The sequence below is a fragment of the Coenobita brevimanus genome, chromosome 23 (assembly GCF_032717465.1).
Source record: "Coenobita brevimanus isolate Jiangsu-jjx chromosome 23, ASM3271746v2, whole genome shotgun sequence".
Classification (NCBI taxonomy): domain Eukaryota; kingdom Metazoa; phylum Arthropoda; class Malacostraca; order Decapoda; family Coenobitidae; genus Coenobita; species Coenobita brevimanus.
In genome coordinates this window covers 73,255,788-73,278,287 of record NC_136976.1, presented here as the reverse complement: position 1 = coordinate 73,278,287, position 22,500 = coordinate 73,255,788, and the positions used below count along the sequence as shown (strand labels likewise).

The following is a 22,500-nucleotide window of genomic DNA, read 5'->3' as shown; positions in this document are numbered from 1 at the left end:
AATGATGATGATGATGATGATATTGATGATAATGAAGGAGATGATGATGATGTGATGAAGCAGATGATGATGATGAATATGATGATGATGATGATGACGAGAAGGAGGAGGGGGAGGAGGAGGAGGAGGATGGCGATAAGGATGATGATGAAGACGATGATAATCCGGGCGATGATGATGACAACGATTATAATGACACCTCAGTAAGACCTCCCCCTTCCCCCCTCCACACCTCTCACCTCCGACACCACGCCGCCCTCCCTCATACACCCACACCAACTACCGTAATTAAAACTCGAGCGATGTACTGTCCAAGCATCCCCAGTTCAAACTTTCCCCGCCAACTTTTGAGCGAAGTTAGTGAGGCGAATCAGTGACGTGGAAAATAAATATATATATATGAAACGTCAGAGTATATTTCGATTATACGCCATGTTTTTTTACGGCATACTGGATATATCTAGTGCATGATTTGCCATACCAGAAGCGTGTATGGTATTGTAGGGGATATTCTTGAGTATATTGTATCTTTCTTTTTCGTTTGTAGGGGTATGTTGGATAGATTTCTGTGTGTGTGTGTGTGTGTGTGTGTGTGTGTGTGTGTGTGTGGTTATATTTTTCCTACCTATCTTTATTTCAATACTTTTTTTCGCTGTTTTCTTTTGGTTTATTCTGTCCACTTGGCTTTCCGAATAAATCACCTGTGTGTGTGTGTGTGTGTGTGTGTGTGTGTGTGTGTGTGTAGATGCATGGTAACTCTTCTTTAATTACCTCTGTTCATTTTTCTTTTCTTTATATTTCTTTTATTATTTTTTTTTAAAGAGATGCATGGTCCAAAATTTTCAAAACCTCGTCTCAAATAGTTTTTTTTTTTTTTTTGACGTATCGAATATATTACTTTTTTTTTTTTTTTTTTTTTGGGTGGGGGGAGTAGTGACACTTTTTCAAACATACTTTCATATTAATTTTTTTTTGTCATAATTTTTCGTTATCACCACAATTTCTATTTTGTTTTCTTCATTTATTATTATATTTTGGTTGCTGTTGTCCTCAGTAAACTCTGGGATTAGGCTTCTAGTGATAGATAGATAGTTAGATAGATAAATAGATAGATAGATATATTGCCTACATACATACATACCCCGTACATATAAGAACAGGTGGGGAGAGAGAGAGAGAGAGAGAGAGAGAGAGAGAGAGAGAGAGAGAGAAAGAGCACCTTGTAATTCATCTTTTTTCAGGTACTCCAATTAAAGGCTTCTCTCCAGGTAATTTCCAGGTGCCAAGAATACAACACTAATTCATCATAAAAGATACTCTGTTATTCATGAAGCCTTACCTGATTATCTATTTACCTATCTATCTATCAGTCTGTCTACCAATCACTCTATCTGTCTTTCTGTCTATCTATCTATCTGTCTTTCTGTCTGTCTGTCTACAAAGCAATCACTCAGTTTGTCTACTTTTTTTTTATGCTTAATTTTGTATCTATCATCCTAGAAATGTAAATGATAAAGATTTTGATTTTGATTTTGATGGCATAGATTATTTCCGATATTGGTGAAGTCGATAAAACTGATGTAGGTAATGTTGATATAGAAGACAGATTAACAGATAGATAGATAGACAGATAGATATTAACACTCATGGATATTTCTGTCGATGCTGATGTTGATAATGTTAATACTAATGTTAAAGTTGATGTTGGTAATGTTTGTTATAATGTTGGATGTTGAATTAGATCATACTGATATTGTTAACCTGGACGATATTGGTCCTGATAATGATGCTGGTGATTCTGTTGGTACGGATGTTGATATGAAAAAATGTTAGTAATGTTAATAGTGTTTTTATGAGATTAGTAATACAGAGACCATTAGTAAGGCTGACGTTATTACTAATGTTTATATTATTACTCACCAAAGTCGCTGGTGCAAAACATTTTCTTGGTTTTCTTCAACAACCTGGGACACGAATGGCAGTCCTCACCCTCCTTCCCTCCACTCCTTCCCTCTCCCCTCATCCGTCCCTCTCTCCTCTTCTCCTCCTCCACCGCTTTCCTCTCCTCCTCCTCTGCTATCTTTCTCTCCTTCTCCTGCTCCTTTTTCCTCTTTTTCTTCCTCTTCTTTTTCCTCTTCTTGTTCCCCGTGATGAGGTTGTGGTCCACTGAGTTTGCACCGCCCCCTCGCCTCCTCCCCTCTCTCAATCTTCCTTCCCTTCCTCTTCCCCTTATTCCTCCTCCTCTTCCTCTGGTCATCTTCCTGGGCTTGTGTCGTGTCAGGGGCGTCTTGTGGGACTCGTTGTCGTGTCGTCGTGGGGTCATGGAGGCTGCGGCGAGGCGGGATCTAAACGACTCCCCAGGGCGGGGACGTCCCCGAGTTGTCGCACCCTGACTGGACTCAGCCCCTCCCGTGTCGTCTGGGGGCCTTTGGGAGGGGCGAGACGATCTATGTACCTGGTTCAGCGGTCGCCTGGGAGTCGTGGAGGCAAGTGTGGTCTGGAACGACTCCTGTTTAAGTCGTTCAGGGGTCGTGTTGCTAAAGGAGAGACGACTGAAGCTTGTACCATCAATGCTTGTGAATGAAGCTGATCTCGTAGTGGTGGTGGTGGTAGTGGTGGTGGTAGGCGTCGTTGTTGTGCTGGTAGTCGTAGTTGGGGTCTGGGTGGGGGCTGGTGGGGTGAGGGGGGCTGTGTTGGGGGTCCAGTACTCGTAGTGGATCCCTGGGTTATGTTCTCTCAATAGGACCTAGAGGGAAAAGGAAATTGCAAAGGAAAGGGAGTTATCAGTTTTTAATCCATTTTAGTTTTTTCTTGTGTCTTTCTATATTTCCACCTACCTTATATATTTTTTGTTTGTCTGTATTTACGTTTATCCATAATTTCATCTCTAAAATTATGTTTCCCTATAAATGCATCTCTGTATACAAAAGTCTATTTTCTTGTGAGGTCTGCATATAGTTAATTACAAAACTTTTTACTCTGTCTGTCTGTCTGTCTGTCTGTCTCTCTCTCTCTCTCTCTCTCTCTCTCTCTCTCATCACCTTGCCCTTCCACCTTCCCTACCTCCTTCCTATCAGACCCAATCATCTTTTCCAATATCCTTTTCCCAGTCAATCTGTACCCTGATTCTACCCTCTCCCTTTCTACCTTTCCCTCACACTAGCTTCATCTACTTTTCGCATTTCCTTCCTTTCATCCTTCCTCCCTCCCTTCTTCTCCATTTTTCTCTCTCTCCAATTTCCCCTTTGTTCTCGCTCTCCTCACCTACTCTTTTCTTTTCCCTCCTTTCATTCCCTCTCCCTCATTATTCCTTCACTTTCTGTCTCTCCAATTTGCTTTTTCCTCTGTCTCTAATTCCATCCTTCTCCCAGCTTTTCCTCTTCTATTCTGTTTCTCTTCTTCCTCTCTTTGCCCTGTCTCTCCCTTCTGTCTCTCAAGTTATAACTCCCACCCTTTCCAATCATCTCTTTTCCCTTTCTCATTTCCTCCCTCTCCGCATCCTCTCTTTTTCCTCTCACTCCCTCTCCTCTCCTCCATTCGCTTTCTTCCTCCCTCCACTCTCTCTCTCTGAAGTTCTACCTCTCAATTTCTTCAGTTACACTTTGTCTTTCACTTTCCCTCAACCTCACTTCTTTCCTTCCTTCCTTCCTTGTCCTATTCTCCTTCTACCCCTTCCTACCCTTCCTATTTCGCTGTCCCTATCTCTTCCCTGTTTCCTCCTCCTTCCTTTTCACCTCTATCTTATTTCCCTCCCTCCCTTGCAGATCCCCCATCTCAGGAACCTGATTCTCTCTCTACTCCCCTTTCCTCTTTCCCTTACCTTCTCTTCTAAATATCTTTCCTTTCACTTTCCTCCATCCTCCTTTTTCTTCCTACCTTTCTCCTCTTACTTTCTTCCTAATCCTTTTCAAACCCCTTCATTCCCCTTCTACCCCCTCCTTTCCCTTCCTCCACCCTTTCTACCCCCTCCTACCCCCTTCTACCTCCCTCCCCCCTCCTCCCCTTTCCCCCTGCCCCCCCTGCCGCACCATCAGCGTGAGGGTGTCCCTGGTGGGGCCTAGTGCAGTCAGGGCCTCCGTCTGGTCTTGGCTCCTGGTGTAGGTGAAGGTGGTGCCCCCAGCCTCCACCTCACCTGGCCAGTCAATCAGCCAGTTTCCGTTCAGCAGGTATTTCGACCCTGACTTCAGCGCTGTGGGTCAGAAGAGGTCAGAGATGAGCAAATAAAATGTGTGGATGTAAGTAGGAGGAAAATAAGTGCTTTGTGATTGAGCGAAGATGCATTTGTTCCTTCCCGTAACTCTACCGTGAGGAAGAGAGATCAGGTGTGCATAACAGGTGAATGAGTGACTACAACAAGGTGAGTCGGCCAGGTAGGGATTAATTAAGAGATGCGCCAGTCTCTCCAAACACTCCGTAGAAGAAAAAGAATCAGAAAAGCGAATAATTGGAGTAAGTGTGTTGACAAATGGGAAATCTAGATATATCATTAACAGTGCAGTGAAATGGGTAAATAAAAGCTCATACCTCACTCATTTTGATATACATACGAGAAGAATTAAAAAACAAACAAATGGACTCCTGAAAAAAACACCGTCAAAGCACAAGATGTTTTTTTTGTTGTGTTTTAATTATCTTTTTCTCTCAATCAGACAGGAATATGGTTACTTGGTCTTGGCAGTAAATAAATAAATAAATAAAGATAAATGTTCTGTCCTTCTACTTCGGGTCCATCCATCTCCTCTCCTCCTCGCAGTATCTCTCTCTTTCTCTCTCTCTCTCTCTCTCATCTTTTTTCTTTTCTTTTCTTTCCTTCTTTCTTTCTCTCTCTTCTGTATCCCTTCTCCATAATTCATCCTCCCCTCGCACTCTCCTTTCCGCTCTCCTCGCCTCCCTGTGTTTTACGTGTGTGTGTGTGTGTGTGTGTGTGTGTGTGTGTGTGTGTGTGTGTGTCGCCCTTCCTTGTGATGCGTGTGCGTGAGTGTGGCTCTCCTCTCCCCACTTTACCTTTCCCATTGAAGTGTGTGTGTGTGTGTGTGTGTGTGTGTGTGTGTGTGTGTGTGTGTGTGTGTGTATGTGTGTGTGTGTGCAACTGTTGAATCCAGGGACAGAGTAGGAAGCCTGAAAATAGAAAGGAAAAAATGTGTATCCCATTTTGTCTCTGACGCCATATTTTCAGAGGCAAAGAAAAAAAAAAAAAAAAAAAAGAGAGAGACACGTGATGAGTGTGTTCTCTCTCTCTCTCTCTCTCTCTCTCTCTCTCTCTCTCTCTATTTTACGAGTTCGATGGAGTACCGAGGAAATTACTGAGAGAGAGAGAGAGAGAGAGAGAGAGAGAGAGAGAGAGAGAGAGAGAGAGAGAGGGAGAGAGAGAGAGAGAGAGAGAGAATCTTTTTTCTTGGGGCTGGTGAATCGAAGGGAAAGCCTGATATTCATAAAAGATTCATAAAGTTTCTTAACCCATTTTTTTATAAGTATGAGTAGTAGTGAATTACTTATATGATCAGTTATAAATCTCCCCCCCTCCCCCGTTTTGGTGAGAGAGGTCGGGTGATGATGATGACGATGATGGTGATGATGGCGAGTATTATCATTATTATTATTATTATTATTATTATTATTATTATTATTATTATTATTATTATTATCATTATTATTATTATTATTAATATTATTATTATTATCATTATTATTATCAAACAGTTAATACAAATAATTAATCTCATACACAATAGAGGTCAATCAAGGTGAATTGCAGGTCAACTCACCCAGGAAGTTAGGCGAGGCATCTGTGACCCTGACGTTTGTGGCTCCGACGGGGATGTTGGTGACCTCGTAGTACCCAAGGCTCTCTGGGGGTCAGGGGAGGTCAGGAGGGGTCAGGGGTTATTAGTGAGGGGGGGAGAGGGTGATTGATGAGAAGGGGGGGATGGTGAGTACTGAAGAGATTAAAGTGAAAAATAGGATGATGATGATGATGATGATGATGATGATAATAAATAAATAATCTAATAGCAAATAGCCCTAAATTAGTCTATGTTGCAGAGTTAGAGGAGTTGTGATTTAGCTAGATAGAATTATATACATTAAGACGTACATATTAACACACACACACACACACACACACACACACACACACACATACTGGGCTTGGCGTGCGGGTGTGTGATGGTGTGCGGGGTGTGGGCTGCGGCGGTGGCTGTGGCTGCGGCGGGGGTCTGCGGCTGCGGGTGCGGCTGCGGCTGGTCGGCTGCGGGCAGGTCGGTGTGGAAGACGCCGACGTGGTGGGTACAGGTGTCGTTGTGGCCGCCGCAGACACGACACATGTCCTCACGTGCACGACCCCCGAGACGACCATCGCACGACAGGGGCTGGGGAGAGGAGGCACGTGGAGGTAGCTAGATAGATAAATAGATAGACAGGGAGGCAGATTGACAGACACGATATATGTCCTCACGTGCACGAACCCCGAGACGACCATTGCACGAGAGGGGCTGAGGAGGGGAAAGAGGTATTTAGGACAGATAGATAAACAGACAGATAGATAGATAGAGAGATAAATAGATGGACACATGGATAGACAGATAGATAGACAGACAGGTAGATAGGTAGGCTGATAGGTAGACAGATAATTAGCCTCTCAGGTAGATAATTACGCTCTCAGGTATTTTAACAGCATCACTAATAGGTGGGTAAGTAGGTAGAATAGTTGATACATAGATAGATAGAAAGTTAGAAGCAAGATGGTAGGTAGATAGACAATTAGGTAAGCGCTGAAGGTAGGTTGGTTGGCATTTGGACAGGTAGATATGTGGGTAGATTACAGGTTGACAGGCAGGTAAGTAGGTAGGTTGGTAGGTGCATAGGTAGGTAGATATGTGGGATGGCTGGTAATTATAGACACTGGTGGGTTGGTTGGTAGGTAGGTTGGTAGGTACACAGGCAGGACAGCATGTAGGTAGGTTGGGAGGTAGATTCCTTGACAGATAGATAAATAGATAGATAGATGGATTTATAGATAGATAGATGAGGTAGGTGGAGAGACAGACACACATACAGTGATCCATAAAAAACAGAAAACACACAAATATTAAAAGACGAAAGACTAACAAAATAAAACATACTAGAAAAACAAAAACTTAGAAATTAGATAGACTAGAATTAAGAAAAAAAAGAGGGGGGAGTAGATAGATCAGACAGACAGATAGATAAAGAGCCAGACAGACAGACAGATATATACGTAAGAATACAAACCGCAGGAATAAAAAAAAAAATAGAAGAGAAACTGAAACAAATAGAAGAAGAAAAACAGAATGATATAAAAAGGAAGGAATGTTTTAAAAGACAAAAAGGAAAAGGAAAAAAGGAGAGAGGAAAAGAGTCAGCTTAAATCCTGAAACTCATTTGAAAAACTTCTCTTTTTAATTCAATTTTGGTGCAACTCTTTAAGTGGTTTTTATTTGTTTGATGCAGACCTCCCACCCACCCCCTTTCCCTCCCCCCCTCCTTCCTCTCTCTCTCTCTCTCTCTCTCTCTCTCTCTCTCTCTCTCTCTCTTTGAAACCCTAGACTTACCTTCATGCTCGTTAATTTCAGCCTCTGTTTGAACTCCTTTGCAATACTAGGTAACTTAATTTTCTCCTCTCTTTCTCCCTCCTTCTTCCCCCCCTCCCCCCCTCTCTCTCTCTCTCTCTCTCTCTCTCTCTCTCCCCATCAGTGGTGCAGGAACGGGACGCCTTCAGGAGGTGGCACCAATATAACCGGGCGGCTCCACTGCCCAATTTCCAAACGTCACTCAACTATCTGCCTGTTTACTGAAGGGAGGATAATGGACTGCAAGACTATCGTAAATATAGCCTGTAGTCTACTGAGTTTACGTTCAGATGAGCCTGGGGTTACTACTACTACAACTACTACTACAACTACTACTTCATCTATCTCTGAAACACCTGCCACACTCACCATACACCTGCCACACTCACCATACACCTGCCACACTCACCATACACCTGCCACACTCACCACACACCTGCCACACTCACCATACACCTGCCACACTCACCATACACCTGCCACACTCACCATACACCTGCCACACACTCACCATACACCTGCCACACTCACCATACACCTGCCACACACTCACCATACACCTGCCACACTCACCATACACCTGCCACACACTCACCATACACCTGCCGTTGACACAGAGGCCGCCCCTGCCGCCAGCGGTGCAGTGGGTACCGTCGGTAACTTTGCCAAACGTGTACACCAGACCCTGCCCCGCCCCCTCACACACCAGGGCACATGGGTTGATGCCGCCTGAGGACACGGCAGGGCACCAGGACACGCCACCAGGGCACGTCAGTAGAGCAGGGCACCAGGGCACGTCAGCAAGGCATATCAGCAGGACACACGTCAGCAGGGTACATCAGCAGGGCACATCACCAGGGCACATCACCAGGGCACGTCAGCAGGGCACATCAATTGGGGGAAAAAGGAGAAAATCAGGTCATTTAAGGGCACAGAAATATAACGAGCGAACATGGAGAAAACAAGGGGGATTTAGGAAGGGAAAAGGGTGTGTAGATCAGATATTTGTTCTAAGATGGTTAGTGGAGAAGTATCTAGAGAAGGGAAGGAAAGTGTATGCTGCCTTCATGGACTTGGAGAAAGCTTATGACAGAATAGATAGGCAAGGTATGTGGAAGGTATTAAGAATATATGGAGTGGAGGGGAAATTGTTGAGTGCTGTGAAGAGTATGTACGAGGGAGCTAGGGCTACGGTGCGAGTGGATGGTGAGCTGAGTGAGTTCTTTGATCTCAATGTGGGACTGAAACAGGGGTGTGTAATGTCTCCATGGCTGTTTAATATATATATGGATGGGGTTGTAAAAGAGGTACAAGGTAGGGCAGTGGATGTGGGGGTGGCCCTAATGAATGAGGGTGAGATTTGGAAGCTTCCGGTGTTGCTGTTTGCTGATGATACAGTATTGTTGAGTGAAGATGAATGGGAGTTGCAAGGTTTGGTGAATGAATTTGGGACAGTGTGTAGGAGGAGGAAACTGAAAGTTAATGTAAACAAAAGTAAAGTTATGGTGTTTGAGAGGAATGAAGTCACAGAGTGTGCAGTGAGGTTGGATGGTGAGGATATGGAGAATGTGAGTGCATTCAAGTACTTGGGTAGTGTGATGAGTAAGGACGGAACTTTGGGGGATGAAGTACGTGAAAGGGTACAGCAGGGAAGAAAGGTTGTTGGTACACTGAAAGCAGTGATGAGAAATAGGGAGGTGAGTATGGAAGTTAAGAAGTCACTGCATGATGGTATTGTGATCCCTACCCTGACGTATGGAAGCGAGGCGTGGACCTTGCAAGAGGGGAACAAGTCAAGAGTGAGAGCAGTGGAAATGAGTTACTTGAGAGGAGCATGTGGAGTGACGTGGAGGGACAGGTTGACGAATGAAGAAGTGAAGGAACGTTGTGGGGTAGATGTGGATGTGGTTGAAAAGATTAGGAGAAATACACTGAGGTGGTTTGGACATGTGGAGAGAATGGAGAATGAAAGACTGACTAAGAGGGTGTATGTAGGTGAGGTGGAGGGAGGGAGAGGGAGGGGTAGACCGAGGATGAGGTGGAGGGATGGAGTTGAGAGGTATATGAGGGAGGGGGGGGTGAGTTGGGGGGAGGGGAGTCAAATGGTGGGTGACAGAGTGACTTGGAGGCGTTTTGTCTGCGGCCACCCTTTGCGGGATTAGGGCGTCGGGCTATAGATAGATAGATAGAACATGTAACCCTTCTCTCTCTCTCCCCAGGTGTAATGACTACGTGCACTAATAACAAGCCAGCCCTCCACTCCGTAATTAGGTCAGGGTATGGGTCGTTAGGGTGATAATGAGGTGGTTGGGGGTCATATTAGTGAGAGAGAGAGAGAGAGAGAGAGAGAGAGAGAGAGAGAGAGAGAGAGAGAGAGAGAGAGAGAGGAGGGGTGAAGTGAGAGAGAGATAAATTTTGAAAGAGTGAATGAGAGCAGGGGTTGAAAGTTCTCTCTCCTTTAGTGCATCCTTTGCCTCTGGTGCTCTCTCTCTCTCTCTCTCTCTCTCTCTCTCTCAGCATAAATGGTAGCTATTCTCAGTCCCGCTCTCTCATTCCTGACCTTTTCCCTCCCACTCTTTTAGATGACCTGGATGACCTCACCCTCTCAGTTTGTAATCCTCTCTCTCTCTCTCTCTCTCCTTTATTATCCTCTTCCTAGTCCGGCCTTCCTCTCTTATCTTTCTTCGTTATTTCTTTATCAATATCCATTTTTCCCTTCTTAATCCTTTTTTCTTCTCTCTCTGTCCTCATCCTTTATTTTTTTTATTACTCTCTCTCCCTCCTCTTTATTTAACAACCTTTTCCTCTTCACTTTTTTTCCTTTCCTTCTCTTTTTCCTCTATATTTCTTACTGTTTTCTTCCTTCTAACTCTTTCTATCTCTTTTCCCACCGTCTGACTTTCTTTCTTTTTTCTCTCTCTCTCTCTCTCTCTTCTGCGTTGCACCTAAATCCACTTTCTATCATCCTCGTTTTTTTGTTATTCTTTTTGTTTGTTGTTTTCCTTTCCTGTCCTCCTTTCTTCATACCCATTGCCTCTCATTTCATAACGTTGTCCTTTCCTCCCTGTCCATTCATCGACTCTCTCATTCATCCCTTTGCTCGTCATTTCCTTATTCACTATCTTTCTTTACTCTCACCTTCTCTCTTTTTCCTGCCTTCCTCGTTACTCCTAATTTAGCACATTTGTCCTGTCATCCTGCCTTCTTCTTTCCCTCTTTCTGTGTTTTTCCTATTTCCTCCTCTTGTAGTTTTCTCTCTGTCCTTCCTCTCTCCCACCACACCCTCCCTCCTCTTTTTCTTCTTTCCTCTCTGCTCCAAATCTTCCCTCCTGGTCTTCCTCTTGCTTTTTGACGTTATTCCTCTCTTGGTTTTCTATACTTCTTATCTTGCTCCTATCTTTGTTCTATTCCTGGTCTCATACAATGGATACCACAGTTCTACTTTACCGCGTCACAAATAGACTCGTAGAGGTGAATGAGACTATACTGTAGGTGTTTAGTTTCTTCTCTCTCTCTCTCTCTCTCTCTCTCTCTCTCTCTCTCTCTCTCACTCTCACCCTGCGTGTAGGGCAGCCAGCTGTTCACCACCCTGCCGAAGATCCTCCTGTTGTTAAATGCGCGGCACTGCGCTGCGCGGAACGACAGGCTGGACGGCTGGTCGGCGGGGCAGGGCGCAGTGCCGCACACACGGTACTCTGCGCTCTCACCCCAGCACCGCGCGTGGGAACTGCGCACCCCGGAGCCTGGCATCACTCTGGGGGGAGAAGAGAGGGGTGATGAGAGGGGTGAGAGGGAAATGTTAGAAGTATTAGATAAAAAAGGATGACTAGAATGAGGATGGGGTGAGAGGTGTGCCTATAGTATGTTCATTAGTAAGTTGGCAAATAGACTCCACCCACCCTCACCCCTGACATCACTCTGGGGGGACAAGAGAGGGGTGATGAGCGGGGTGACAGGGGTGGGAGAAAGACAGCAGAGATATACTAGGGGTGACTAGTATGACCAGTGTGCCTATCGTCTGTTCAGTATTAGATTCTCAAATGAGGACGAAAATCTGGGTCAAGTTGAGATGAAAGAACTACAGGCTTTACTAGTACTCATCCCCCCCCCCTCCACCCAGCTCTCAATCACAGCAGGGGTCTCAGTAGGTCTCAGATGGTCTCAGGGTCCCAGGTGGCGCATCCATCATCGCTCCTGTTTCACCCCCACCTACACCGGATTCATCGCCAGCCTCCCACGCAACACACCCTCTAACTCAATACACCCCCCCAGCCCCATCTTCAGTACTACGCACACATCTCACCAATAAGCATCGGAAAGCAGTAAGCACCACTCGTTTTGAAATACATGGCCGAAGAATCTGAAAACACCTCGCCTGGTGTGTCTCTTTCAGGACTGGTATCATACACCATTATACCACACACCAGTTCAGTGCTGACTCAGAGTGCGTCACACCACATGCAAGGACACCACCAGCCGTTCAGACATAACAACCTAAGTCGTGTTTATTTTCCCAGCCATCGTCCCCAGGTGTCGGGTAGATTTTGGTGGGGATGTGCCTACCAAGTGGCCATCTTGAAAAATATGTACCTACCAACCGGCCATCTTGGATAATATGTACCTACCAACCGGCCATCTTGGATAATATGTACCTACCCATTAGTAAACTATAACGATACACAATTATCCACGCAGAACACATTAATTTTGATACATATATTTTGTGGATCATGTATGTTCTGTATTTGTCTAGCTGTTAAAAGCGCCTTGTGTGCGATGAGAAAATTTTATCGTGTTAGTTTGAATTTATTTATTTATTTTTTTTTTTTGGCAAAACTTGATCTCTCTCTCTCTCTCTCTCTCTCTCTCTCTCTCTCTCTCTCTCTCTCTCTCTCTCTCACCTTGGAGTTTATTTACCTATCTGGCGGCCATCTTGGAAAATAAGTACCGGGTGACTCCAGACCATTTTGCTTAGCCGAAATTTAGTGTAGGAGTCTGGGAGTTTTAATGTCCGTCCTAAAAAATATATTTCTCCAGGTTTTTAGCATAACCCAGGTACGCTCTCCCTCACACCTACCACCTGGGAGAATATTTACCCAGCTGGCGGCCATCTTGGAATATATATACCGGGTTTATTGCAGTCTAAATACACAACGCCGCGGGGGGGCCTGCGAAACGCGACCCCACACCAACGCCACCAGTTTTTCATTCCTCTTTTTTGAGATTTTTTTTCATTTTTCTGGGGCGCAGCTCGACGAAAAGCATAAGATTTTGAATTTCTGTGGCTCTGTTGGTTATATATATATATTTTTTTTTTGGGGGGGGTAGGAAGAAATTAATATGAGCTTTAGTTCAAGAAAAAATAATAAGTTGCTGAAGTAATGTAATGTCTCTCTCTCTCTCTCTCTCTCTCTCTCTCTCTCTCTCTCTCTCATGCTCGAGAAACGTATGAGTTAAATTAAGGAAAAAAGGAGAGCTAGAATAAATTTGAAAATCTTATGCATACGTAATGACACAGCTTTAGGTCAAGAAAATATATTTGGTAAAAACTTAGAATACCTTAGAATATCTCCTAGAAAATTTAGCCTCCTTCCCCAGCCCCAATGATAATAATTTTTCGACTGTATAACTCTATTATCTTAAATCCGGATGAATGATAAGAGATTTTACAAATATATCTCTGAAAATACACCTTCTTTTCTGGCCATTCAGCGTAAAGGTATAATTCTCATTTTATTTCATATTTACATATTTATTGTGTGTTCTTTTGTGTTAGGGCACCTTTTATACATACATACATACATACGTACACAAATATATACATACATACATACATACATACATACATACATACCTACATTGACTGATTGGCTGAGTTAGTGAGTGAATGAGTGAGTCATAGATACACAGGTATCATCACCATCATCATCATCATCCAAATCTCCTTTCCCTTCACAATCATCATCATCACCATCATCATCATCATCATCATCACCATCATCACCTCCTTTCCCTTCACAATGTAGGGTGGGTCCAGAGAGCTAGAGAAAAATTGACAGAATGAGATACTAATCGAAGTGTGGCTAACTCCTGGCCTTTGGTTCCTTCTTCCTTGCATTAAAAAAAAACAAAAAAACAAAGGCCACGAACAGACGAATTTCCTCAGCTTAGGGGGAAGCCTCTCGTGGTGGTGAGGGGAGTGAAGAGGTGATGATAAGGATGATGAAGGATTTACGTGACCTCTTCATTACGATTATCCACGTCTGAGTTGAATCAAAGTCTGGCAAAATGGTCAGTTTCAAAAAAGTCCTTCAGTGCCACGACTATTTGTATCTATCTTATCTATCTACCTGTCTGTCTATCTGTCCGTCTGTCTATTAATGTATCGATCTAGGCTATCTATCTATCTATATGTATATATCTATCTGTCTACCTATCTATCTATCTGTATGTCTGTCTGTTTATTTCTATCTCTCTATCTATCTATCCGTCTATCTATCTATCCGTCTATCTATCTATCTGTCTGTCTGTCTTTAGAATAGATTTACATTTAGAATACGCATCTCCTTATCTCCAGGCATAAGATGACACGCATATCTTAAAATCTTACGCATATATTTAAGCTCTTGTATATTACCTATTATTTTTTTGAGTTCCTCGTTACCAGGATATTTTCAAATATTTTTTTATTCCAAAGTTTGACGATTTATATACTTTTTGGGGAGATGATCTGATAGTCGAGGGATATTGTAAACTTTTTCCAAAATTTTCAACCTCTAAAATTATCTATCTATCTGCCTATCTATCTGTCTAATTCGAGATAAATCATGAGAGGCAGTGTCCCCATTCTTGAAAATTCATTCCTTCTTTTCACAGCTTCCAGGATAAAGAGAGAAGGTATATTTTCATGTCCTATTGTGTGTGTGTGTGTGTGTGTGTGTGTGTGTGTGTGTGTGTGTGTGTGTGTTTTGGAGGACAAACTCAAACATGGGGCTTCCAAACACAGAGAAAACTTGACATGCTGATTTGTCCTCTCTCTCTCTCTCTCTCTCTCTCTCTCTCTCCCCTCTCTCTCTCTCTCTCTCTCTCTCACTGCATTTTAGTAGATTTAGTATAATATTTTTATCTGTTTGTACTTCCTATTCACCCCATTAATAAAAGGAGAAATAGGGTAAAGATTCTGAGCATGATGATTGCGTGCCTGTGTGTGTGTGTGTGTGTGTGTGTGTGTGTGTGTGTGTGTGTGTGCCAGAAGGGGTAAAACATCGTCCAAGGACATTGTGGGTGGGGGCTGAAGGGGGGGGGAACTTAAAGAAGGTCTAAAAGTCTTAAAGTATTTCCTAAGTCTTATTGGGAAGGATGTGGAGGAGAGAGAGAGAGAGAGAGAGAGAGAGAGAGAGAGAGAGAGAGGGAGAGAGAGAGAGAGAGAGAGAGAGAGAGAGAGGGGGGGGGAGGGCTGGGGAGATTGCATTGAGTGAGCGAGAGAGAGGGATGAATGAGGAAGCCTTAGAAGGTAAACTGAAATGGATGAAGAGGAGGAAGAGCAAGAAGAGGAGGAGGAAGAGGAGGAGGAAGAAGAGGAAGGGGAAGAGGAGAAGGAGGGAAGAGGAATAAAGAAAGGAAGTAGCTAGGCATTGAAGAAGAAAGGAGAAAGACAAGAAATAAGAAAAAAGAATAAGGAAGAAAGGAGAAGAAAGAGAATAGGAGTGAAAAAAGAGGAAGAAATATGCCAGTAGTACTGTAGGTAAGAGATTAATAATAATAATAATAATAATAATAATAATAACAATATTCTTCTTCGTCTTGTTGTTGTTGTTGTTGTTATTATTATTATTATTATTATTATTATTATTATTATTAAGAAGAAGAAGAAGAAGAAAGATGATGAGACAGTGTGAGAGAGAGTGAGATAGTGTGAGAGAGGGAGACAATGTCAGAGTGAGGCAGTGTGTGAGAGTGAGACAGCGTGGGAGAGTGAGGCAGTGTGTGAGAGTGAGGCAGTGTGTGAGAGTGAGGCAGTGTGTGAGAGTGAGGCAGTGTGTGAGAAAGTGAGAAAATTTGTGAGTGAATGAGTAAACAGAGTGAGTGAGTGAGAGAGTGAGAGTGGAGAAGAGAGATGGAGAGAGGGGTTGAGAGGAGGGAGGGGAGAGGGAGGGGAGAGGGAGAGGAGGGAGGGGAGAGGGAGAGGGGAGGTAAAAGGTAATAGAAAGATGATGGATTAGTCCCCGGAGGAAAAGGGGAGAAGAGGAGGGGGAGGGGAGGAGGAGGAGGGGAGGGGAAAGGGGAAGGGGGAGAGGGAGGGAGAGGAAGAGGAGAGGAAACTTGAAGTGGAGGTATAAAAGAAGAAATGAGAGAGAGAGAGAGAGAGAGAGAGAGAGAGAGAGAGAGAGAGAGAGAGAGAGAGAGAGAGAGAGAGAGAGAGAGAGAGAGAGAGAGAGAGACTATAACACCCACCTGGTGAATCTGGTGACGCAGGTTCGACTCCTGGACTTGACCCCGCCCCCACATGACCTGTAAATGAAGCCAGGTCAAATTGGGTCAAGCTAAATTAAGATGGTTTAGGATAGGTTAGGTTAGGTTAGGTTAAGTTATATTAGGTCAAGAGGTCAGAATTTTGAGGATCATGTCTTAAGAGGTCAGTGAATCATCAGGTCAGGAACATGTCAGGTCACCAGGTCAAGCCAGGTCAGCGTGTGGGCCCCCCAAAACATCCATTCATCGAGGTTTGAAAAAGATGCCGGCCCACTTAGAGGTCATAAAAGGTCACATTTAAACTGATGATGACCTTTGACCTGGGACTGAGTGATATTAACTAGCTAATTACCTTTTATGTCTTAATATTTGAAATAAGTGGAAATGATAGTCTTAATTTGGCTACATCTTTATAAATGATTTTCTGTATGTTTGATATTTATGAGTAAGTACTGGAGGATTGTGTTAGTTTAGGTTATTGGAGAGAGAGAGAGAGAGAGAGAGAGAGAGAGAGAGAGAGAGAGAGAGAGAGAGAGAGAGAGAGAGAGAGGGAGAGAGGGAGGGAGGGGGGCAGGTAGGTAGGTAGATAAATAGATAGATTGATAGATAGACAGATAGACAGAAAACTAGATAGAGACAGTTATAGACAGAGATAGGTAGATAGATAGACAGAAAGACAGACAGACAGATAGACGGATAGATACACCAGAAACCAGTCATAACAGTCACCTAAAAATAAAAAAAATCGAAACTATATGAAACTAAACAAATAATATGAAACTAAGCATTTAATTATTCTGGTGCCTCCCTTTTTGATTCGCTCAGTTCCAAAATATTTCAATCCGAGGACCTGATTTTTTCTTCTTCTCAAATTATACTATGCTTTGGCTGGATGAAACTCAGTGCCCCTTGGCTGTGGGTTAGGAATGGGTCTCCTTGGTTACTAGTCAAATCAATCCTTCAAGCAAACCACAGCTGGCCATCAGCTGAGTAGAGAGGGATTTCGGATTTTTGCCAGACGAAAATAAACAGACTATATCACCAATTTTTTACCTATTATGGACAAGGTATTAGGGAAGGTATCAGAAAAATCTCCATTAATTTTTTTTCCGGTATGGCCAACGCTACAGGGTCGTTTTTGGATGTGAAGAGGTAATTTAGCCTTGACCTACGCTTTCCTTGGCTTTATAATCCACAAACATCATCATCATCATCATTACCCTATCATCATCATCGACCCAACCATATTTCTCTTTTAAAAATCTACAACAAGTTTGGTAATTGGACGTAGCCAGAGAGTAAATAATTAGAGTATTACCTGAGACGAGAGTAATTAAGAAGAGAGAAGGTAATTAGGAAGAGAGTATGTAATTAAGGAGAGTGTAAATCATTGTGTTAGCTGAAGCCTGGTATTTTCTTAGCTGGAATGTAGCTGGATTAGAGGCTCAGCTAATTTAACCCACCCCTGGCCTTCAAACACCCTCACACGCAACCTTACCTGCCCCCCTCCTACTCCCTCACTCCCCCCCTCACCTGTGTTCATTTACCTGTGTGCCCCCCTTCACTCAACCCTCCCACCTCTCCTCCCCTTCCCCCCAACACCTTCGCTCAGTCACTTGCGTATCCCCCTCACTCAGCCCTCCCCCACCCAAGTTACCTTTGGTCCCATAACTACCTGCCTCTTTACTCCTGGTCATTTCATCTCTTTCTCCTTGCTCATTTTCCAAACAGAATAGTACGAAAAAATGTAGTGAAGAATACTTAAGGAAGAGATATGAATCCTTTTCCTAAACCTAAACTAACCAAATCCAACCCAACGCAACCCAACCCAACCCAACCCAACCCAAACCAACCCAACCCAACCCAACCCAACCCAACCCAACCCAACCCAACCCAACCCACCCCAATCCAACCTAACCCCACCTAACCCAACCCAACCCAACCCAATTCAACGTAACTAAATCTAACGAAACCCAACCTAACTTACCCTAATCCGACCCAGCCTAACAGTATCTAACCTCCCCTGACCTCGCTCCACCACCCTACCTGTCCCCTGACCTCACCTTGAACACGGTGACCAGTTGGCCCAGGTGGACCACTCTGTCATGACCTCGTTGACCCGGGGCGGTGGACCGAAGTGTGACCTCTGAGACAGTCTGGAGCCGCCGCCCCAGGACCACTCACCGCCCTCCACCACGCCCACGCCCACTGTTGTAGTCAGCAGCCCGCCCGTCACCTGGGAGGGAGATAGATAGATAAATAGATAGATAGATAGGGAGGTAGGTAGATAGATAGATAGGCAGATCATATAGATAAGTAAAAAAATAGATAGAAATATGTATTAAGAGGGAGAGACAAACAGACACAGACATTGACAGGGACGGACAAAGAAAGAAAGAATCAGTAAGTTATGGTGGTGCAGAGAGTGTGTGTGTGTGTGTGTGTGTGTGTGTGTGTGTGTGCAATCACGCCAATAACACGCCATAACAGTATTAAATCATGTCATGAACCTTTTGTCATTTAATTACAACACGAATCGGTGCGTTGATGTGGTTATGAGGCTTTGTTGTTTGTAGTGGCAGTAGTGGTGGTGGTAGTAGTAGTAGTAGTAGTAGTAGTAATAGTAGCAGTAGTGGTGGTGGTGGTGGTGGTAGTGGTGGTAGTGGTGGTAGTAGTAGTAGTAGTAGTAGTTGTTGTTGAACCTGATGAGAGAGAGAGAGAGAGAGAGAGAGAGAGAGAGAGAGAGAGAGTATAGGTATGGCCTTCCTCCCTCACTCCCTTAATCTCCCTCACTCTCTCCCTCACAACTGATAAAAAACGAATTAAAAGATAAGGGAGGCTTTGAAAGAGAGGAAGGGAGTATATCTGAAGCCTGGAAAAATTGCTATACTCTTTTCACTTTAACTTGGCCTAAAATTGCCATCTACCCGACTTCAGTGCTGAGTTGTGAGGGTAGATTAACACTAGAATATGATGCTAGTCACGAAGAAGTGCTTTGTATGATGGGTACGGAGGTAGATACTGACACTAAGAGAGAGAGAGAGAGAGAGAGAGAGAGAGAGAGAGAGAGAGAGAGAGAGAGAGAGAGAGAGAGAGAGAGAGAAAGGGAGAAGGGTGGGCGGGAGAAGATACAAGCTTGCCCACAGCCCCGCCCCCCCCACACACACATTTATATATTCCTTCCCCCCCCCCCTCTCTCTCTCTCTCTCTCTCACCGCCACAACCCGACAAGAGGACAACGCTATCTATAACCACCTCTGACCTCTCTCCACCTAACACAACCATCATTTCACCTAACCTAACTTAACCTAACCTAACCCTTCCTAACACACCCTAATCTAACATAACTTGTTGCAACCTGGTCTAACCTAACCTCCATTCAACCTAGCAGAAATTCTCGGAGTCTAGATTAACCTCGCTTCAAGCTAGTCTAAACCTAGCTCCCTTGAACCTAGCTGAACCTACGTGAACCCAGCCTAGCCGTATATTATTTTAGCCTGGCGTATCCTCCCCTCACCTACGCAGCGTAAAGCAGACCCATTTATCAGCGAAAGGTATTGTTCTTCCCCTCACACACGTACACGCCCTAGCCACACACACACACACACACACACACACACACACACACACACACACACACACACACACACACACACACACACACACACACACACACACTCACACAGACACACACACACACAATCAGGAGCACATCTTTTCGCCCACGCACAGGAATATACCGAAGTACACACGAATGTCCACACACGCACACGCACACACGATCAGGGGCATATATTTTCACACACGAGGATAGAGAAACACCCACGTACACAGATAATAATCATGTGCACAAGGAACCACACCCACTCTATTTCTTGCACACACACACACACACACACACACACACACACACACACACACACACACACACACACACACACACACACACACTGCCTCTCTCTCTCTCTGAAGCATATAATCACGCGCATAATATCAGCCAGGCGTGTGTTAATACGTACACACACTCGTGCACACACACATAAACGCTCACACGCTAAGCGCAACGTTACACACACACACACACACACACACACACACACACACACACACACACACACACACACACACACACACACACACACACACACACACGTCCGACAAGATAATACTCGCTCATAAACTTAGCTAAACACCCACTCACAGCTTCCTTCGCACGCACACGCACACGCATATACACGCTCATGGCAAACGCACGCACAGACGCACACATAATCCCACACACACATTCTGACAGCGATGACCTGGGCTTATAGTCTGCAACACACACACACACACACACACACACACACACACACACACACACACACACACACACACACACACACACGCACACACACGCACGCACGCAAAATTGCTTCAAAACATTTTCTACTTAACAGCGCTACATCATCACTACCCAGTACAGACCTGCCCAGGGGAGAGAGGGAGGGGAAGAGGTGGGGGAGGGGGGCGAAGGAGGGAGTAAGGGAAGGGGAGGGGGGAGAATGAGGGATGGGTAGTCTGGAGGGTGGGGGAGGGGAAGGGGAGGAGGGGACACAAAATGATGGGGAGGGAGTGAGAGAGGAGGGAGTGATGTGAAGGGGTGTGTGGTGGGGGGGAGTGGGGAGAGAAGTTAGAGGGAGAGGGAATGAGGAAGGAGATGGGATGTTATGAGAGAGAGAGAGAGAGAGAGAGAGAGAGAGAGAGAGAGAGAGAGAGAGAGAGAGAGAGAGAGAGAGAGAGAGAGAGAGAGAGAGAGAGTAAAAATGGGTGAAAATAAAGGGAGGGATGCTATACAGTGTATGCGGGTAAAGGAGGACAGACTTTCGAGATTGTGTGTGTGTGTGTGTGTGTGTGTGTGTGTGTGTGTGTGTGTGTGTGTGTGTGTGTGATAAAGCAATAATTAATGAGTTAGTTACCGGGTGCATTAAGGCGATAAAAGTAAATAATAAGGGACAAAGAAAAGTCTCAAGATAATTTGTGTGGACGAAAAATGTCTTAGAAAAAGTTAGAGTGCATGAGAGAGAGAGAGAGAGAGAGAGAGAGAGAGAGAGAGAGAGAGAGAGAGAGAGAGAGAGAGAGAGAGAGAGAGAGAGAGAGAGAGAGTGAGATTAGAGAGAATGGGTCCACATCTTCCCCCTGATTTCCATTTTGGCAGACCCAATTAACCCTTTGTTGTGTAGGAATTCTCAAAGCAATAATAATAATAATAATAATGATAATAATAATAATAATAATAATAATAATAATAATAATAATAATAATAATAATAATAGAACCGATAACAGATTGAGAACTTTAGCTAGATGGCAACTCGGAGATGGATTGAGAGGATGAGGCATATAGAACAGAAATAGGGTATCGAGATATGATTTGGAGATTTGCTGGGAATGGATGAAACAGGTGGAGTGACCTTAGTGTTGGAGTGGAATGCCTGATGGTGATGATGATGATGATGGTGATGATGATGATGAGCTCTGAGCATGATAATTGATTGCACTTTTTAAAATCCAGATCACTATTTCGGCCATCCTTATTTGTCCCATTTTCGTATTCAAATTTTGCTCCGTAAATTCCGTAACACCTCTTCCTTAGCGATTTATTTTGCAGGTCAGTATCCTTTTGTATGTTCCTAATTCAACCTACGTCGATTCTGAAGCGATATCAATACCTTTCATGCCACAGAATGCTAAGGTGTACATATGCAAAATAAATCGCTTAGGAAGAGGTGCCAGGAACCCTCTTTTGACACTCAGAATACAACCCTCAGATACACAGGTCAGTCACTCTTCAAATACTATAAACACAAGCACTAAAAAAAAAAAAAAAAAAAAATCTTTCAGTTTTGGAAAGGATGACAATAATTCTGCAGTCACTTGTGTTCTTCTGGGATGGGTTCAAGATACAGTATTTCCCCAGGGAGTGTAAGACGGGGCGAGGTCTCATGTCGGCCTGAGATGACCTTTCGCGATGACCTGACCTACCTACACCGCCCCACTCACTCCCTCACCCCTAATTTCCACAGCACCCCCACTCACTCCCTCACCATTCATTTCCACAGCACCCCCACTCACTCCCTCACCCCTCATTTCCACACCACTCCCACTCCCTCCCTCACCATTCATTTCCACAGCACTCCCACTCACTCCCTCACCCCTCATTTCCACACCACTCCACTCACTACCTCACCATTCATTTCCACAGCACCCCCTCTCGCTCCCTCACCATTTATTTCCACAGCACCCCCACTCACTCCCTCATCCTTCATTTCCACACACCGCCCCTCCCCTCTCGTCCATATTTCTCTGACTTAGCACCTCATCTCCTCCTCACAGTCTTATCATTTCCCTTTCATGTCTTAAGGCGCTGACGGCAACTCCTTCGTCTGTAGCCTGCTTTT

At 44.3% G+C, this 22,500-nt stretch overlaps 1 protein-coding gene across 1 annotated transcript in view; it reads right to left on the bottom strand.

The window, feature by feature from the left end:
* The window catches only part of LOC145392797 (ADAMTS-like protein 5), a 44,460-nt gene that overhangs the window by 4,119 nt on the left and 17,841 nt on the right, over positions 1–22,500 (bottom strand). Inside the window, exons 3-11 of the mRNA XM_080267084.1 lie at positions 18,125–18,297; positions 16,044–16,100; positions 11,147–11,343; positions 8,185–8,318; positions 6,192–6,368; positions 5,766–5,847; positions 4,029–4,189; positions 2,268–2,746; positions 1,921–1,964 (exon numbers count right to left, since the gene is read on the bottom strand). Coding sequence (XP_080123210.1) covers positions 1,921–1,964; positions 2,268–2,746; positions 4,029–4,189; positions 5,766–5,847; positions 6,192–6,368; positions 8,185–8,318; positions 11,147–11,343; positions 16,044–16,100; positions 18,125–18,297 — 1,504 coding nt within the window. The remainder of the gene's footprint in view (positions 1–1,920; positions 1,965–2,267; positions 2,747–4,028; positions 4,190–5,765; positions 5,848–6,191; positions 6,369–8,184; positions 8,319–11,146; positions 11,344–16,043; positions 16,101–18,124; positions 18,298–22,500) is intronic.